Source organism: Lolium perenne, chromosome 4 (genome assembly GCF_019359855.2).
Source record: "Lolium perenne isolate Kyuss_39 chromosome 4, Kyuss_2.0, whole genome shotgun sequence".
Lineage (NCBI taxonomy): Eukaryota > Viridiplantae > Streptophyta > Magnoliopsida > Poales > Poaceae > Lolium > Lolium perenne.
Window position 1 is genome coordinate 272556856 of NC_067247.2, and position 20801 is coordinate 272577656.

Consider the following 20801-nt stretch of genomic DNA (forward strand, 5'->3'; position numbering starts at 1 on the left):
GTGTCGCCCCCGCACTTACCGAGAACGCTGCTTCTTGCTTCTACGGTTTTGTCTTAGACATAGCCCCGTGAGAGCATCTCCAGCCGCGTCCCCCAAAGCGTCTCCCAAACCGCGCTGGATTGAGCGTTTGGGGGACATGTTTTTGTTCGTGTCGTCTTTAGGGGACGTCGCTCCCCAGCCGCGTCCCCCAAACATTTAAAATACTTTTTTTGGCATTTTTATTTCAATTTCCACAAACTAATACATAATTGGGAACATGGTTTACACGAGAACACAGTTAGGAACATGGTTTTCCACAAACTAATACATAGTTTGAACCGTCGTGAACACAAATATAAAATTTTGCAAAGAAACTAAACCTAACTAGGCCGTGCATCGAAGGTTTTCTGTGTTCGCTGCTAAGAAAGAACAATTGAGGACACACCTAGTCACCTAAAGTGGAAAATCCAGCAGGAGGATGGTGCCCTTGTTGGTTCTACCGGTGAGGCGAACATCCAGAAACTTCCGTGCACGTGTTCGCTGCGAAGAAACAACACTCAGTCGTCCTCCTCGTCGGTGCTGTCGCCGTGGTAGTCCCGGCGGCAGCGCGTCTCGTCGAAGACCTTGACGCTCATGTCCTTGTCGCCGAAGTACGAGAACAGGAGGATGAAGCCGGCTTCGAGGCTGTGGTGCCGCGCGAACTTCTCCCAGCCGATGTTGAGGTACATCTTGCCGCGAGCGTCGTAGATCACGCCGACGATCCACTGGTAGTAGCCGCACGCAGCCTCCCGCAGATGCATCGTGCGCGGGCGGTCGTCGCCGGCGACGTAGTCGGCGAAGGAGTCCGGCAGCCTCTGGATGCCGCGCGGGTCGCCCTTGAGGACGAGGACGAACTCGAACAGCACGTCCGGCTCCACGTCCATCTCCGACGATGAAGCCGACGGCGTGGGAGGCGACGGCGAGCGTTCACCTCTGCCGCGGCCACGACCACGACCACGACCACGACGACGGCCGCGAGGTCGGCCTCCGCCTCTACCAGACATAGCGTCGAGTCTTGTTGAGGTGGTGGCGGCTAGGGTTTGGGAGAGAGGCGCTAGGGTTTGTGTGTGAGAGGGACGATGAGAGGCGGCCCTTTTATAGGCCGGAGGGAGGCGGAGGAGCGGTGGCGCTCATTAACGCCGGCACGCAGAGCTAGGCGTGACGGGACGCGTTGCTGCGTCGCTGCGGGAACTGCACCGTCGCTGCAAAGCCAATAACTTCCGTCGCGAGGTAGGCGACGGTTAGGTTAAAATTTATTGTGCCGCTGATGAGTCGGCCCCGCCACTCCCCGCCTCGCTTTTCGGTGTGTCCGGCGTCCCCGGTGCTTCCCCTGTGGGACGGGGACGGGCTCGGGGCGCCGGACACCGTATCGGGGCGCGCCGGACAAAAATGGGCTTTAGGGGACGCGACTGGAACTGTTTTTTGGTCCGGCGCAAATCCCTTTAGGGGACGCTTTGGGGACGCGGCTGGAGATGCTCTGAAACCGTGCTCGCACAACGACATGTGAAAGCATCATCTTCATTGCATCCAAAATCCATGCATCGACCATTACTAGCAGTTGTCTCAAACTAGACGAGCCATCGAAACCTTTTGGCATTCCAATGTTAATTGCCTTGACATTCCCCAGCTTTACCAACACCATGGTAGTTATGGTATAGATGACGATGTCGACGTGTCTGATGATGCTGTCATGCTGATGAAAATCAGGGCTTCGTGACGCACCTCTATGCAGCTTCACGGTTTGCGGTTTGCGGACGCGCATGACCGTACCTCATCCGGTCCAGAGGTCCAATACTGTCATGTACAAATACATAAAAATAAAGGAGTAGGAATGCATGTTTCTGGATGTCTGCTGCTACTTATGCAGAGTATCGGAGTCCAAGGTCAGCTGACTCTTGAAAACTAGCAAAATGCCATCAGGCGGTATTAGTCCAACAGTTTCCTTTTAGATCAGTATCAGACACACATACTGCTGCAGCAATTTGAACACCACAACATAACAAAAGGAACTTTTCTTAAACAAGCATGGTGAAGTCGGAGAGCATAAAAAACTTTGCATGTACACCCTAGAACAAAAACAGTGAAACCACCCAAATAGTACAATAGATAGATTTGTTTGCCATAATTTTGAGTACTGCACATCTTTACTCATTATCAGATCAACTATCTTTTCAATGTATAGAATAGGCTCGACGACATATGTATGTCTACATGAAACTGGTCCACAGAAGAGAAAAAAGACTTAAACATAATCTTCCACCCGCAAAGTTATCTCCTCATTAACAAATATACAAGACTTTCCAAGTTCAGCAACTCAGAGATGAGGAAGCACAAAGCTGCCAAGTAATTAATTACTACTTCTTTAATTACTGGTTCCAACGGATCTCATGGTTACATATTGTCAAGAATCTGACTCGCCCCTACAAGATTCATGGAAGAGAACTTTTTTCTGCATGGTTGGATAAGGTAAGTGGCATCTTTTCATCAACCTCTGATCCTGCTGCTATCTGTAACCTCGGCAGTGAACAGCCTTCTCATGACCAAACTGTAGATGTATGCACCTCGCAATTCCTGTTAATATGTGCACGCTGCTACTCATGTAGAGTGTCACGCTCTAGACAAAATGACTGCAAGTTCGATGACTGCTACTACAATACTAGATAGCAGCACTAACCTTGCATTTTCTTATTAGATCAGCAACAGCCACAAGCACTGCGGTACGAGTTCAAACCACAAAACAAAAGGAAGTCCACTGAAACAACCTTGGTACCAGAAAGTTTGAGATCCTGATTCCTGAAAACTTCAGTCTTGTATCCTCGAACCACAACGATGAAACCAGCCAAAAGAAAGAAGCATGTCCACAATTCTTCAGTACTCTTAACCGCAGATTTTGGAAAATCTGGCAGCTAAAGGCTGTTCATCGTCAGAATCAGAACACTCAGGAATAAATCTGGCAGCTAAAGGTCTTGGTGGCTTACCATCAGAATTGGAATAATAAAGAGTCCCAACCTTTCCTTTGCGGCAACCTAAAGGTGGTTCGTAATCAGAATGATAAAAGACCTTGCGCGTTACGTGAATGTCTGCTCTGAGCATGATACCATTTTCTTCATCAGAAACCTTGCCCTTGGGCACAATTAGGTCGTAGCCTGCTGGTAGCCCATCAGATAGTGAAGAGCTTCTTATTGTACAAGAAGAACTCTGAGAATCGTCAGGCGTAGAGCTATCACAATGCATATGACATGTGAATGTGGGTTCTATAACCTTAGGTTGGACCCAGACAAAGAAGATGGCATGACCAAATGCCTCTGATGCCATGTTGAACAGAAAAATCTGGTTGTCATCAGAGCAATGCAGGGCACGTAAGCCCAGCTCTAAGTAGAGACAAACATTCACCGCGCCAGATTCATGGTAGGTTGATAGTGGACACTTGTGCTGTGAGGCTAAATGACCGAGGAGCGCCATTGTTGACCCAGCGAAGCCACAGGCAGACTCCGGGCAGAAGCATGGGGCATTCGGGCATGCCTTCTCGTGTTCTTCCTTGTGGTAATAGCTGACTTGCTCGGCGCATCCATACTTGGCATTGGAGCATCCAACTATGACTGACTTGACAACATGTTCCATTCCAAAGCAGCGCTAGAAGGAAGTTTCCACAGAGCACAAGTGACATTTCTTGTCTTGGTTCTCACAACGGCAAGACAAGCATAGGAAATGGCCCAAAGAACACTGCACAATAGAAGAAAAGAAACAGTTATGTTTCTCGTGCGACAAGAACTATTAACAATATAAAAGACCAAATACTACAACACAAGATGATAGGTCAGTACTGCACATTTCACTATTTTAGATATCATATAGCTAATTAGGTTCATAGGAAACCCTTTCTTGACAATTAGCGGTACATATACTGATGGATACGTCAAAGCTCTGATTTTTTATCCCAAGCTTTATCACAGAGAACAAGTAAATATATGCATACATGTAGTGTAATTACCTGATATATCGGAGGCTTGAGGGGCTCAGAGCAGACAGAGCACTTCAGGGCATGGTGACATTCTGCCTCTTAGCGTTGCAATCTCCCCCTCGTGGAAATTCTACTTGCCTCATTTTTTTTGCGAAAAGGACGATCTACTAATCATCATCAACAACAGTACAAAGAACGCCAAAAGTAATAAAAATACAAAAAGGTCTTTGGACCGTCTAGCGGAACCTACAAACACTGGAGCGAGCCCAAGGAGCGCCGCCGTCCCCTCGTCCCTCCATCACCGAAGTCAGGCAAAGCTTGTCGAGGTAGAGCTTGTTGTAGTAGACAAACTTGTTGTCGCTATTGCAAGCCCAAACAGATGCAGACCAATTGATCACAACAATCTCACTGTCTGGCGCAGCTGTTCCACAATTTATCACAATTCACAAGAGTCATGTAAGTAACACTGGTGTGGCAGGAAGCCAAACATGCTCATCCTATCTGCAAAACTAGCAACGGCGAAAACAACGATGAGCCATCTAAAGGGAGTAGTAACATAATTTCACACACAAAAATGTGAATTCTTCCTCAAATTTGTTCCGGTTCAGGGTTGGACGTGGCAGGGTAATGTGAGTCAGATGAAGGAGGAAGGTCCCAAATCGGGAGGAAACGGACGCAGAGACTGAGAGACACCTCAAATTTCAAATGCCTTACGTCTGGAGGTGCTGTCGGGGGCGACATCGGCGATGAGGCGGCGGCGAGCCGCTACCGCCGGTGACCCTTCGCCTCGGTTTCACCCTCGCCGTCGAGCTCTCAAATGCGGCCTCTCGCGGGGTGAAGTGATCCCCGAGGAGGCGAGGAGGGCAGGAGCGACGGCGGCAGAGGGTTTTGTTTTAAGATGCAGCGGCAGAGGGTTTGGAGGGAGGCAGGGGGCGAAACCGAGCAGGCGCAGAGCGTGGTGGTGATGGAGAACGGATGGGCTCGGCCTGGCCTGAAAATGATTGCTAGCACGCGATTTGATTCGCTGGGTTCGGCCCATTTACGTCCAGAAAAGATTTCACAAGCGCATGAGTTTGTTCGTCTGTGTAGCTATTCAGTGGCTTCTGCTATAAAAAAAAAGCTATTCAGCAGCCATGTCATGGATTTTTTTTTTGCAGGGAATCAGAGAGTCTTTTATTACTCCCTCGGACTTTGGATAAACTAGGAAACATGCCCACGCGTTGCGTCGGGAGGAAGAAATCCTCGAACACAAGAACACGAATTATCTTTCTTCAAATAACGCAACACAAATTTTAGTGCTATACTAAAGTTATCTTCTTTTTTTGCGAATTATACTAAAGTTATCTAAATACATGTAAAAAGAAAGAACTGCCATATTTGAAATATAAATGACCACAACCTCCGAGCTTTTCTCTTGCTTAGGTAACCGTCACGCCCTTTGAATCTTTTCCAACCTAAAGCATTGAGAAGCAAAATTCTGTTATTGAATGATCATTATTAATAGAGTGGGGTTATTAAACAAAAAATTGCACATATATACATTTATAGATGAAATTAAAAGACACTTAGCTTACCGTTTCCATGATTTTTGCAGATGCCAATCCAATGGATAGGAAAAAAGAGGGGCAGCCTGAACCAACCAGGACGGTTAGGCACTTGCTTGCATCAGCGAGCGCATGCGCGCCGCGGCGTCTTCCGCAAGGCCACCTACAGGCTAGCGACTACGTCCGACAAGCCATCGCAAGTGCATGCATGGGAGGATATCCTCACCATCTGGCTTGCGAAGTCGAACGCTGATCTGAATGCAGCGGCCCCTTCAGCTCTCGTTCCCAATTCCCAAGTGCGGGAGACGCCGCATCTCACGCGTGCCTAGAGGAGATTGATAGGATGCAAACAGATTAGCTGGCTTTGGATACCTCCGCTGGTTTCCTTGCGAGGAGACGATCACCATGGCGGCTTGGACATGTCTGCCGACGTGCCGCAGGTTATTGGTGGATCTACGTCGCCGATGACAGCCGAGGGGGCGGCGTCCTAGGGTTGCACCAGCGCTCCACGGAAACGGCTTCTCTTCTGGTACGAAGGGGAATTAATTGCACGCAAGGATTTGGACAGGCGTTGTTTTCCTTTTGCACGCAAGGATTTGGAGTTTTGGACAGCCTCATGGGCGGTCAAGGTCTTGAACTCTTGATGAAGATGTTCGGAACCGGTCATGAGACAAATCCTCTGCCACGCAGTAGACGAACTCGACGATCTCACCACGTGCCGGAGAAGCGGACGGTCTCACGCTGCAGGTCGCCGGCGACCAAAAGCGCGAACTGGCGAGAATACCAGGTTGGTGTCCGTGCTCTCATCGGGGAGGAGGCTCTTTTGACCGACAACGAGCACTGACACACCGCCGGAGACGTCGGACGGCTGCGGTAAGGGGGACTGCTGGCGGGAACCAACCATCGTCGTTGCCTCTACCGGCGGGAGTTGTCTCTGCCTTGCCTCTCTTTCTGTAGATGTGGTGCGATGAGTTAGGTAAGATACGATCGATACGATGCAGGTCAAGCTCTGGCTAAGCTACGGTACGGTATGTGTTTTAGTTTGGATAGGATTGTGCTCCAGAGACATCGTACCTGATGTGTTCTGTTGGACGGATCAGTGCGTCTTTTTTTTAACTTGGACGCTGACTCCGTCTCCGCTCGAGACTCTTTTTTGTTGGACCGATCGACGAAAACGTTGCCTTTTTCTCTCGTGGGAGGAAGCAACACAGGACGGACGGACCACCAAACCAAACCAACGGACAAAACCACGGAAACACTTCTCCCTTTATTATTAGGTATAGGTATAGATTTGGACGTATCCAGGTACGAAAAAGAGTCCAGATATGTCTAACTTTTAACAAAGTTAGGGCATCTTTTTATAGTTGGAGGGAGTATTATTCCTTAGCAACGGATCCCTGACTGCTCACCTAGAAGACTGACCACAAGAAAGTCTGGAGGTACATAGAGCCAAATGCTCGAGTGCACGCATGATTTGCACAGATATAAGCTGAGAGATTAGCAATTCTAGGTACATGTTAAATAATAAAGTAATCAAAATGACTAGCTACTCTCCAATTTCTGATAGAATCGGTGCCACAACTGAACAGGCACCGGAACGAGTATTTCAGAGGTTCACAGCCTGCAGGCAATGGACTTCCATGACCACTCTTGTAAACTTCGAAGCGGAGCTCAGATAACACCAACTCGCAAAGAAAGGGCTTCAGCAGTCAAAGTGTCAATAACACCCTCGTATGGTCTACTCCATGCTCCAAGGAAGGTAGTAGGCGGGCACGCGACACCACGAGCTCTAACCTTGCGAGCTTACAAGGACAGACCACCTTCGGTACTGATTTTTATCGTATCTCCCTCTAGTGGTCGCCAACCGTGACCTCGAAGAAGTATCTTCGTCAATTTCTGCGGTAGCTCTAGCACCGCGAACGCTTCCGTGGTCATCTTCAAAGAATGAACGGGACCCCGATAATGAGTCTAGTTGTTCTTGATATCGAGATCGCCCACATAACGGTGATAAGCTTACCTCGATCTGGCTCCGAGAACATAGAATCACACAAAATATCCTTCGACCGTGTCTCAAGATTTACTCTGGGCAGCGTTAGTTTTAGCCACACTTGGGCCTCTTCCCAGAACTTTCTCGCATGAGAGCACTGAATAAGGGCATACATCTTATGTTCATTCACATCTAGACATATTTTGCATCTTGCAATTTGTGCAATATGTCTGTGCTTCAGAATACTCTCAACCGGCAAAATACCTCGCAACACTCTCCACCTGAAGACGTGTACTTTTGGCACCACATCAAGTTTCCAAAGAGATTTGCACATCCATTGTTCAGAAAATGAGCTTATGGTGATAGTCCCTTGCTCAAGAGATGGTTGCTCGTTGTGAGTCATAAGAACACGATACACAAATTAATCGGAATATATGCTTGTCTTTTCAAGGCCCATAAATCTTCCCCACCACCACGCCATAATGGTATATTGGCATCACCGTCAGTAGCTATAAACTTCCGTCGGATTAGGTTAATTTTCCACCTACCATTCTCACCATCTATCAGATCAGAAACCAAATATATTTCATCTCAACCATTTTGTGTAGATGATTTCATCATTCTGGTTCCTGGCAGCCATGCATCTTGCCACACATTCACCAAAGAATGTTGCATATCCGCTGCAGTAAGCCCAACTAAACAGCATCTCTGCCTGCCACGATGGCTCTCCAAGTCAGCGAGGACCTAGAAGGAACAATAGCTTGTAAGAAATCCGAGTTTGTGTAATATCTACACCCTTCAACACTCTGGCGTATAGGGAATTCGGATCAGTCATCAACTTCCATCCATGCTTGCCAAGAACCGCAATATTAAACATTTCAAGATTCCTAAAACTCATACCGCCTTTCACCTTGGACTTCGAAAACTCCTTCCAGGATACCAATGTAAAGATTTACATTCCAAGGAGCCGCTCCACCAATTTCTACCCGTACTCAACGTGAAGGGTTTACGCACCTTCTTCGTCAATTTAAAACAACTCATACTATACAAGGGAATCACATGTATCACCATTTTCTGAAAAACTTCCCTCCCTGAACATGAAAGCATTATTCTTGCTCTGAATTCTCTCTGATATGTAATCAAAATACCCACCGGTAACTCATCCCACTGCTGTGGGCAAGCCCAAATACCTTTAACTGAATGCTTTAACTGAGATTCCAGTGATCGGTTTTACTGTTTGCCGAATGTGATCCGGGGTATTATGAGAGAAGGAGACAAAGATCTTTTGTCTATTAGCACATTGTCATGAACACTCCCCACAAATTCCTATAATTTCATTTAGTTGATCCCCACTGAGCACATGCCCGCTTAAAAATGAGACTGCCATCAGCGAAAAGCAGATGATTAATCCAAGTGGTTGAGTACTAACTCTAATTCCTCTGTCCACATAGGCACCACCAAAGTTGTTCATAAGAGCCGTAAAACGCTACGAACGTAAGAGGAATAGATAGGATGAAATGGGACCGCTTTGTCGTAGCCCTCTAGAACGAGTAAAAAAACTGTAGAACTTAACCATTCACCCGAACCGTGAATCTGACCGAAGAAACACACTTCAAGATCAATCTCACCGTACTATCAATAAAACCAAGACTTAATATAATTGCTTCAAGATAATGTCATTCGACCCGATCATATGATTTCATCATGTCAAGTTTAACAACACATGATCTATTCTTCCATTCTTCCTATGCCCCATTGCATGAACACTTTTATACGTAATTAGCACATTATCAGTTATTAAGCGCCTGGGAATGAGAGCACTTTATGCTTCCCTAGTAATATCTCCATCTCGTGTGGTTTCTCACCCAATGAGCCTATAGGCATAGCATATACATCTTTCTTATGTACATATGCAAGCTTCGTTTTCCTTTTTCTTCTTTCTTTCTTTCCTTATACTTTTTTTTTGATATGTTTTTTCTTTCTATTTTTTCTAATTTTCTCCTTTTCATTTTCTTCTCTTTTCTTATCTTTCCTTTTTCTTCTTAGTTTTATTTATTATGGTTCCTTTATAAGTTAGGTTTCTATTTTTTATTTCACATGTTTTAAACATATGTTCTCCTTTTAGTATAAAATTTTGTTCATCTTATAGTAGTTGAAGTGTCCCACATGCGGTAATTTTTGAAGTTATAATTTGTTCTACTACTAGTAAACTTTTCTTTTAGTCACTATAAAATTTTGTTCCGCTAATAGCCCTAATTTTTTACGTAACATGTATAATTTGTGGTTCATTTTCGTACTCGAGATTTGCTTCACCGGTACTTTAATTTTATTCCAAAGTGCAAAATCATATTCCTTAGTTGTCGATATTTTTTGCATCTCATGTGTTCAAACTAATTTCGCTTAGTCCAATTTTTTTGGTTCCATCTTGTACTCACAATCTATCTCAATGGTACTAAAATTATATCAGTGTAAAATTGTGTTCATTTAGTTGTCGCATTTTTCCTCATGTGGTAAAACCACTTCCACTCGGTCTAAATTTTGTGTTCCTTTTTGCACTCACAAAATTTTCTACCGATACAAAAAAAATTGTATCACATTGCAAATTTTTCTTCCTTTATTTGTTGTGATTCTAAATTCTCCCGTATTAGAACTCTATTTTGCTCAGTCTAAAATATTATTCCTATTTGTACTTGCTTTTGTTCCCCCGGTACTAAAATTTTGTCCACAATGCAAAATTGTGGAATTTTGTCCACAATGCAAAATTGTGGTCTTTTAGTTGTCGCGATTTTTTATTCCCCGTTTGTTAAGACTTGTTTCGCTTGGCTTAAAATACTATCCTTCATTACACTTCTTTTTGCACGGGTACTATTTTTTTGTTGCACGGTACAAAAGTATGTTCATTTTGTTGTCTCTTTTTATTGTTCCCCATGTATTAACCTTTGTTTCCATTGTTCTATTTAAAAAAAAAATTGTACTCGTGATTTTTTTTGTTCCATGTGGTATAACTTCCCATAGAAGTCATAATTTTTCTTGTTCCACGTGGTATAATTTGTGATACAAGTCGCAGTTTTTCATGCATTATTTTCTGATGGGACCTTCATGTAAACCCTCTCTTGTTGGCGCTAGTTATATGCTTAGAATTATTGATGATTAATTTAGAAAAAATGTGACCTTATTTCCTGAAATCTAAATCTAAAGTTTTGTATGATTATACGTACTGGCAAGTTATCGCAGTAAAGCAAACTGAGCAGAAGGAAAAATGGATTCGTACTAACAATGGTATTGAATTGTTCAAGTGTTTTGAAGTATCGCTGCAACGATAAAGTCATTGTTTGGTACTGTAACGGTACATTGCCCCTATGTATGGTTTTGGTAATTAGTGAAAACCCCTATGGACTAATGTTTTCATTGAGTTTATATGAAGAAATATTCCATAGGTACTACTTGTATTTGTTGATCGCCAAAACCCACCGGCGGGCAGCGGCCTGTCAACACGGTAGAGCCGGGAAGAGCCTAGAGCTGCGGCTGGCTGAGACCCCTCCGAGCGACGGCCCGCAATGCTCTTCTGGTCACACGCGGCGATGCGAAGTGCAAGGGCGTGCCACCTGACCTATACCTGGTCAGGAAGGTGATGGGGATGCCTCGCTTATGTTCCTGCATGGCATACACGTAAACATTAAATACGAGCCTCGATCGGCTCTCAGGTTATCCTGTGAATCGGCTCAAAGAGCCGATCCACCCATGATCCGTACGGGGTGTACGAATACTTGGTGATCCTGCTTGATCAAGATGAAGCTAATGAGATCTACGACGATTTAGGGTTTTCACCGCATAATCGGATCATCCTACTCCAGGTTGGGCCTCGCGGCCACGCACGGTGCTCATAAGCCGATCCTAAACAAGGCCAAAGAACCAACAATGATGTTGATCCGCGGAACATCCTGTTTAGGACTTGCGAACGCCACCCTACGTGCCACTGGATCCTCCCCCCCTTTGTAAGGCCTAACTATTGCAGATATTAAACTAATCCTTGCATAACAAGGAGCAATCGTAACGGATCAGATCTACTAGATGATGAACAAGCAGGGTGCCGCCCCCACGCCTGAGATAGGCGTGAGGGCGGCTAGACATGCAAGGGTTGCACTACGTAAGCATGTTTATACGAAGAGCTATGCTAACCCTAACACATCTATGATAACTACGTTGCGCGCCATCAAAGACGCTTCAGTACGCGCAACGCATGAACAACGTGGAGCTTGTGCTGCCTAGATCGCAAGATGCGATCTAGGCAGCATGTCGCTTACCTGATTGAAACCCTCGAGACGAAGGAGTTGGCGGTGCGCCGAGATTGGTTTGTTTTGGGGTGAACGTTGTGTTGTTGTTTATTCCATAAACCCTAGATACATATTTATAGTCCAGCGGACTTTCTAATGTGGGAATATCCCACCGTGCACAGGTAAAACTCTAACTTCTAACTTAAGATACGATCTAATAAATTACAGATAAATGGGCAGTCTAGCCCAACTTTGCATATAAGGCCGATCTTCGTATTTCCTCCATATATAACCTTCAAGCTTGTCTTGATCGTGGCCCACCTCCGCCTTGGTCAAATTCTGGTGATAACACATGCCCCCCTGGTTTTGGAAATGACATTTCCAAAATCATTATGCTTTTCCCGTCGGGTCATGTCGTGGCAGAGCAGAACCATTGCAGTATTTTTCGTCATGATACCCTGTCTTCTTGGCTGCTCCGCATGATTTGACCGTTGTTGATTTGACCGTTGTTTATGGGCACTGCCTCCTCGAAAACTGCTGTGGCATTGAATTTCACCATAGCCCCCTTTTACTTAACCGCTCTGAGCAGTTCGCCACTTCACCATCTGCTCTTGTTCTGGCCATCGGCACCCAAAAACCCCAATCTCCCACAGCCATGTCTTCCTCTTCTTCCTCTTCTTCGTCGGTCTTCCACGACTCCTCCTCCGAGCTTTCCTACGGGTCCTCCTCCTCCCGCGAGACGCCGCCGGACATCCGTGCCCCAGAAACATGGGATCTGGAAGACCATGCCTCCTCGGTTTGGTCCGAAGACGACCAATCCCTGACCAGCGGGGACGAAGATCTTCAGTTCCTCGCCGTCGGGGAAACGGAGTCGGAGAGCGAGGACGATCAGTTCCCCTGGGACGGCTGCCCCACCTCTGAAGAAGAGGAAGAGGAAGACGACGATGACGACGACGACTCCCTCGAGGGCTACCCGCCAGCGAAGCGCCTCCGCTTGTGGTGGGACGACGACAGCAGCGACGATGAAAACGAAGATGAAGCTCCCGTAGAGGGCTATGGGAGCAGCGACGAGGAACCCATCGGCAGCAGTGCCGATGAGAGTTCCGAGGATGACGACGAAGGAAGCAATGGCCCGTAGATTAGGATCTACTAGTGTAGGCCTAGCAGTAGTAGATTGGTCAATAGACCCTTCTTTTGTTCTTCCTTCTTAAGAAATCGGCTCTTTCTTTGTAAGAAATCCCCTTATCAATGAAGAAAATCCCTTAACTAATTTCGCTCCCTTGCCGATTGTCAAATGGAGTCGTCGCACAGGGAGCCGATAGCAGAACATCGGCTCATATCGCTGCCTGAAGCCAAGCTGTTGTATAAACTTATTTCGCTAAAGTCGATATCAGCGTATCGGCTTTGTTTTCTGAAGTCGATGCCCACGCATCGGCTGTACTTTCATACTGTTAATCTCCATATGTCTTCTCAAGTCGATGTCTGTACATCGGCTGTGATTTATCTTATTATATTTTTTTCTTACTGGCCGATTCTGAAATCGGCCCCAACATCTTACTGTCCATCATCCCACATGCTTGGGAAATATTTCTTGAGGTGTTGACCATTTACAGCCACTGGGAATTTTTCGCCGCTCAACTCCTCCAGCATGTATGCATTACCCTTCAAAGCCTGGACAACTTTGTACGGACCGTGCCAATTAGGAGACCATTTGCCATACGCCTTATCCCTGGTTCCCAATGGCAACACAGCTTCCCACACAAGATCACCAACTTGGAACTCCTTTGGCCTAACCTTTTTGTTGTAAGCACGAGCCACCCTGGCTTTGTTCTCCTTAATCTTCTCCAACGACCAAAGCCAGAGTTACATTGCGTCCTCAATAGTGTCGCTCATCAAAGCTGCATATTCTTCACCGTCGATCATTCTGAAACATGACACGTCTTGATCCAGCCGTAATTTCCCAAGGCAATACGGCTTCCTGTCCATAGACAAGTTGGTACGGCGAAGTCTTTATGGCTCCATGGCACGACATGCGGTAGGCCCATAATGCTTCTGATAACTTCTCATGCCAATCCCGAGGGTTCTCGTCGATTTTTCTCTTGATCAACTTGATCAGACTCTGATTGGACGCCTCAGCCTGCCCGTTAGCTTGAGCATAGTACGGGGATGATCGGATCAATTTAATCCCTAAGTCATCACATAACATCCTGAATTCTTTAGAAGTAAAGACCGAACCTCCATCGGTCGTGATAGTTTGGGGAATCCCAAATCTATGAATGACGTGTTCTTTCACAAATTTGATCACATCTTCTGATTTCACCTTTTTCATAGGGACGGCTTCCACCCACTTAGTGAAGTAATCTGTGATAACCAATATCCATTCATGTTTTTTACCTGACGCCGGATGGATTTTACCGATCATATCCATTCCCCACCCCCGAAACGGCCAAGGTTTGATGATTGGGTTCATCGCTGATGCTGGCACCATCTGAATCTTTCCAAACATCTGACACGCTTGGCACCCCTTATAATAATTGAAGCAATCTTCAAGCATAGTGGGCCAATAAAACCCTGATCGCCTGATCAACCACTTCATCTTATGAGCCGACTGATGCGTTCCACAGGCACCTTCATGTACCTCATGTAAAAGCCGATTAGATTCAGTCGGTCCTAGGCACTTGAATAGCAACCCTTCCAATGTCCTGTAAAACATGTCGTCTCCTATAAGGACATACTTCATGGCTTTGTATCTTATCCGTTTGGGTGCCCCCCGAGCCGAATCTTTTAAATAATCGAAGATCTCGGCTCTCCAATCATTCTGTTCCAGTGAATTGTATCTCGAACTTCCGATCCGTCGGCTATATCTATGTAGCTCGACGCCATCATCGTGCGAGATTGTTGGCATCGGTATTCTGGGATCTTGGGATCCAATTAAAGTTGATGTACCGAAACTGTGTCATCAACTCACGGCATTCCATCCAATATGGGAAAAGCGATTCACTTTCGCAATTATATTCATCCGTGAGCTGGTTAATCACCAACTTTGAGTCTCCAAAAAGCTCCACAGCTTCCGCTCCAGCCTCCAATAGCAATTCCATTCCCTTGCGTATTGCTTCATATTCTGCTACGTTGTTGGTGCAAGGGGTAGATAATCTGATGGAGAAGGAGTATTCTGCCCCCCGAGGCGACACAAGCAGAATGCCGATGCCACAACCACCGTCACAAACCGATCCATCAAAGAACATAGCCCATGCTCGTATAGATAGTGCTGCTATATTGGTACTGATCCGTTCAGCGATGAGATCGGCCAACGCTTGGCCCTTGATCGCCTTCGCCGGCTGGTACCGGAGATCAAATTCTGACAGCGCCAACATCCACTTACCGAGTCGGCCTTTCAAAACAGGAGCCGACAACATGTGCTTGACAACGTCTGATTTGCAGATGACGGTGATTTCTGCCGTCAGAAGGATGTGATGAAGCTTTGGTGCAGGTAAAGAACAGGCAGAGGCAAAGTTTCTCGACCTCAGGATATCTTGTCTCCGCGTCGAGCATCCTTCTGCTGAGGTAGAAAACGACTCTCTCAACGCCCTCGTAGAGTTGCACTACTACCGAAGCAATGGACGTGTCAGCTACTGACAGGTAGATGTAGAATGGCCTGTCTTGCTGGGGCGGAACTAATACAGGCGGTGTCGTCAGATATCGCTTAATTTCATCAAACGCCCGTTGCTGTTCTGCCCCCTGATGAAACTCGTCGTCAGATTTAGTCTTCACCAACGCCATGAACGGCTCGATTCGTCCTGATAAATTAGAGATGAACCGCCGGACGAAATTGATCTTGCCGATGAGGCGTTGGAGCTCCTTTTTCGTGGTGGGCGGCTGCATGGTACGCACCGCCTCCTGACTTTTCAGGCCGATCTCAATTCCCCGCTCATGAACTAGAAAACCTAGGAATTGACCAGCCGTCACGCCAAAGGCGCACTTCTTCGGATTCATTCTCAGCCCGAATTTCCGAGTTCGGTCTAGGACGCGCCGTAAATCGTCCAAATGCCCCTCCATGGAGACCGATTTGACCACCACGTCGTCGATATAGACCTCCACCAACTTGCCGATCAGATCATGAAATATATAATTCATGGCTCGTTGGTATGTTGCACCAGCATTCTTCAGTCCAAAGGTCATGACCACGTACTCAAACAAGCCTACTGCCCCTGGTACTCTGAATGCGGTCTTGTGTATATCTTCCGGAGCCATGAAAATCTGGTTATAACCGGCGTTGCCATCCATGAAGCTCAACACCTTGTGGCCAGCAGCAGCGTTTATCAATGTTTCTGCCACAGGCATTGGATATTCGTCCTTTGGGGTGGCTCTGTTAAGATCTCGGAAATCGATGGCCACGCGCCATCGGCCATCCTTCTTCTCCACCGGAACGATATCGGAGATCCACTCAAGATACCTGCATGGCACGATGAATCCAGCGGCCAACATTTTCTCGATCTCCTTCTTGACTTCTTCCAGGATCTCGGCCCTCATCTGACGTGCTCGCTGTTGGAATGGCCGAAATCCTTTCTTAAGGGGGAGCCGATGCTCAATGATGCTCCTGTCCAACCCAGGCATCTCCGTGTAATCCCATGCAAAGCAACTCGGGTATTCCTTCAACAGGGCTATCATCTGTCCCCTGAGCTGTGGATCTAACTTCTTGCTGATAAAAGTGGGTCGAGGCTTGTCCCCAGGACCGATGTCGACTTCTTCTAGCTCATCAGCTGATGTAAACCCGTACCCTAGCTTTCCGTCACCTGTGAGGTCGACGCCACATACCGGGAGAGCACGTGATACGGATACTACAGGCCGATCGCTAGCATCGGCTTCTATCTTGATCATCACCAAGATGTTTTGGCGGTGTCGGGGCCGATCGCATGGAGCAGCCTCCTCCTTATCTTTGCCACGAGAGCAGTTGCCCTCGCCTTTTTCTCCATCCAGGGGGTGTCGGTCCTATCATGTTGATGTTGAACGAGTGCCCTGGTTGGCACCTCCCAAGGCAGGTACCGTTAATCCTGTCAACGGTGCGTGATGGTGAATGAGGTACTCCTGGTGCCGCCGATGTGCACGACAACGGCAGACGGGGCTGGAGTGGCACTTCTCCTCGGTAGGTCCTGAGAGTTGGCTCTAATAGAGAGTGCTGATTCTTCATGACCTCCTTGACCAACCGAACGGCGACGTGCTCCAAAGTATTCACCAGGCTCTCGGAATGGAGACGCAATGAGTGAGCCACCATGCCACCAATCTCCTGGCGCACGGCTCTGGTACGTTCTTCTGACAGGACAGATAGATCCACTTCATCGAGTGCGCTTTCCGGTGAGAACCCCTTCCGCCTGACGCCATGTGAACGAGTTCTGTGATATGAGCCGATGAGGTCGGCTTCGAGGGTGGCCTTGATCTCGTCATGTTTCTTCTTGAGCTCAGCAGGCAGCTCCTCGTAGGTGATCGGGCGTGCCGTCCGTCGCCATCTCGGATGTAGATGGCGATGTGGTTGATGTAGACGATCGTCCCACCGGCGTGCGTGCGAATGTGTTGATCGCCAAAACCCACCGGCGGGCAGCGGCCTGTCAACACGGTAGAGCCGGGAAGAGCCTAGAGCTGCGGCTGGCTGAGACCCCTCCGAGCGACGGCCCGCAATGCTCTTCTGGTCACACGCGGCGATGCGAAGTGCAAGGGCGTGCCACCTGACCTATACCTGGTCAGGAAGGTGATGGGGATGCCTCGCTTATGTTCCTGCATGGCATACACGTAAACATTAAATACGAGCCTCGATCGGCTCTCGGGTTATCTCGTGAATCGGCTCAAAGAGCCGATCCACCCATGATCCGTACGGGGTGTACGAATACTTGGTGATCCTGCTTGATCAAGATGAAGCTAATGAGATCTACGACGATTTAGGGTTTTCACCGCATAATCGGATCATCCTACTCCAGGTTGGGCCTCGCGGCCACGCACGGTGCTCATAAGCCGATCCTAAACAAGGCCAAAGAACCAACAATGATGTTGATCCGCGGAACATCCTGTTTAGGACTTGCGAACGCCACCCTACGTGCCACTGGATCCTCCCCCCCTTTGTAAGGCCTAACTATTGCAGATATTAAACTAATCCTTGCATAACAAGGAGCAATCGTAACGGATCAGATCTACTAGATGATGAACAAGCAGGGTGCCGCCCCCACGCCTGAGATAGGCGTGAGGGCGGCTAGACATGCAAGGGTTGCACTACGTAAGCATGTTTATACGAAGAGCTATGCTAACCCTAACACATCTATGATAACTACGTTGCGCGCCATCAAAGACGCTTCAGTACGCGCAACGCATGAACAACGTGGAGCTTGTGCTGCCTAGATCGCAAGATGCGATCTAGGCAGCATGTCGCTTACCTGATTGAAACCCTCGAGACGAAGGAGTTGGCGGTGCGCCGAGATTGGTTTGTTTTGGGGTGAACGTTGTGTTGTTGTTTATTCCATAAACCCTAGATACATATTTATAGTCCAGCGGACTTTCTAATGTGGGAATATCCCACCGTGCACAGGTAAAACTCTAACTTCTAACTTAAGATACGATCTAATAAATTACAGATAAATGGGCAGTCTAGCCCAACTTTGCATATAAGGCCGATCTTCGTATTTCCTCCATATATAACCTTCAAGCTTGTCTTGATCGTGGCCCACCTCCGCCTTGGTCAAATTCTGGTGATAACAGTATTCCATGTGTTCGATTCAAGTATGGATGCCATGAAGATAAAGATATACCTTGTGTATTAGCATCAAGCTAGATCATCGATTTGAAGATATATATATGATATGATGATACGTCCATTTTGCATCACTATTTTATATCATAATTTGTTGTTATTCATTGATATATTTCATATTTAGAGGTGATAATTATGTTATTTCATCTATTTTGCATGTTTCATGATTATTGGAGGATCGCGCACCGGAGTCAGAATTCTGTTCGAAAAAGCACCGTCAGAATGCAATATTTCGGAAGATCAACAATTGACGGAAATTATATGAAAAATCCTATTTTTCCAGAAGACGAAGGGAGCCAAAAGGAGGAGCCGAGGAGGGCCGCCATGGGCCCCCCTCATAGGCCGGCGCGGGCCCTGCCCTGGCCGCGTCGCCATGTGGGGAGGGGCCCACAGCCCCCTCTGGCCTCCTCTCCTTCGCGTACATCTTCGTCCCGAAAACCTAAGCTCCAGAGGATAGTCGCGAAGAGTCACAGCCGCCTCTGCGGGGCGGAAAACACCAGAGAGGAAAGAGCTCTCCGGCAGGCTGAAATCTGCCGGGGAAATTCCCTCCCAGAGGGGGAAATCGACGCCATCGTCATCGCCATCGAGCTGGACATCATCTCCATCACCATCACCATCATCTCCATCATCATCACCGCCGTCTCCACCGCTGCACCTCGTCACCGCTGTAACAATTTGGGTTGGATCTTGATTGTTTGATAGGGGAAACTCTCCCGGTATTGATTTCTACTTGTTATTGATGCTATTGAGTAAGACCATTGAACCAAGGTTTATGTTCAGATTGTTATTCATCATCATATCACCTCTGATCATGTTCCATATGATGTCTCGTGAGTAGTTCGTTTAGTTCTTGAGGACATGGGTGAAGTCTAAATGTTAGTAGTGAATTATGGTTGAGTAATATTCAATGTTATGATATTTAAGTTGTGGTGTTATTCTTCTAGTGGTGTCATGTGAACGTCGACTACATGATACTTCACCTTTATGGGCCTAGGGGAATACATCTTGTACTCGTTTGCCAATTGCGGGTTGCCAGAGTGACAGAAACTTAAACCCCCGTTGGTATATCGATGCAGGAGGGATAGCAGGATCTCAGAGTTTAAGGCTGTGGTTAGATTTATCTTAATTACTTTCTTGTAGTTGCGGACGCTTGCAAGGGGTATAATCACAAGTATGTATTAGTCCTAGGAAGGGCGGTGCATTAGCATAGGTTCACCCACACAACACTTATCAAAACAATGAAGATTAATCAGCTGTATGAAGCGAAAGCACTAGACTAAATTCCCGTGTGTCCTCAATAACGTTTGGTCATTATAAGTAAACAAACCGGCTTGTCCTTTGTGCTAAAAAGGATTGGGCCACTCGCTGCAATTATTTCTCTTGCACTTTACTTACTCGTACTTTATTCATCTACTACATCAAAACCCCCTAAATACTTGTCTGTGAGCATTTACAGTGAATCCTTCATCGAAACTGCTTGTCAACACCTTCTGCTCCTCGTTGGGATCGACATTCTTACTTATCGAAAATACTACGATACACCCCCTATACTTGTGGGTCATCAAGACTATTTTCTGGCGCCGTTGCCGGGGAGTCTAGCGCTATTGGTAAGTGGAATTGGTAAGGGAAACTTTTACTGTTAGTGCTGATTTTATTCCTGCCTGCTGCTATAATTCATTATGGAGAGATCTTCTCTTGAATTTTTATTTGGAAAATCTACTACTACTGCAAAGGTAGTGGATGAGGCGCCAGGTGAGGAAGATGTTCCATACAAAATACCTATAAAAATTATTGAACGTGTTGTGGATAACCGTTATACAGTGGATGGAACTGTCCATCCTGGAGATCATTTACTGTTCTTACATGAATTATGCGGTTTATTCAAGTGTGCAGGTATTGCTATGGATGAAGTGAGGAAGAAGCTATTCTCTATATCGCTGTCTGGTAAAGCGGCGCATTGGTACAAATTGCTGAATAATGGGGATTCTCTTGAATGGAATGATATTGTGCCCCTATTTTATTCTAAGTTCTATCCTCCAAGTGAAATTCACAAAGACCGGAACCGCATATATAATTTCTGGCCTCATGATGGAGAGAGTATTGCCCAAGCGTGGGGGAAATTGAAGTCTTTAATGCTCAAATGCCCCATTCATGAGCTTCCTGGTAATATTATCATTGATAATTTCTATGCAAGACTTTCTTTTCAAGACAAGACCTTGCTGGA

The 20801-nt window shown here is 46.7% G+C and overlaps 1 protein-coding gene across 1 annotated transcript; it reads right to left on the reverse strand.

Annotated features, from left to right (window-relative positions):
- Positions 1-2895: 2895 nt before the first annotated feature.
- On the reverse strand, positions 2896-3639 carry LOC127347630 (E3 ubiquitin-protein ligase SINA-like 3). Its single transcript, XM_071818148.1, has one exon. The coding sequence runs from the start codon at positions 3637-3639 to the stop codon at positions 2896-2898; it is 744 nt and encodes a 247-aa protein (XP_071674249.1).
- Positions 3640-20801: the final 17162 nt, after the last annotated feature.

Excerpts from the sequence above, each read along its gene's own strand:
- LOC127347630 (XM_071818148.1), bottom strand. The coding sequence starts at position 3,639 with ATGGAACATGTTGTCAAGTCAGTCATAGTTGGATGCTCCAATGCCAAG.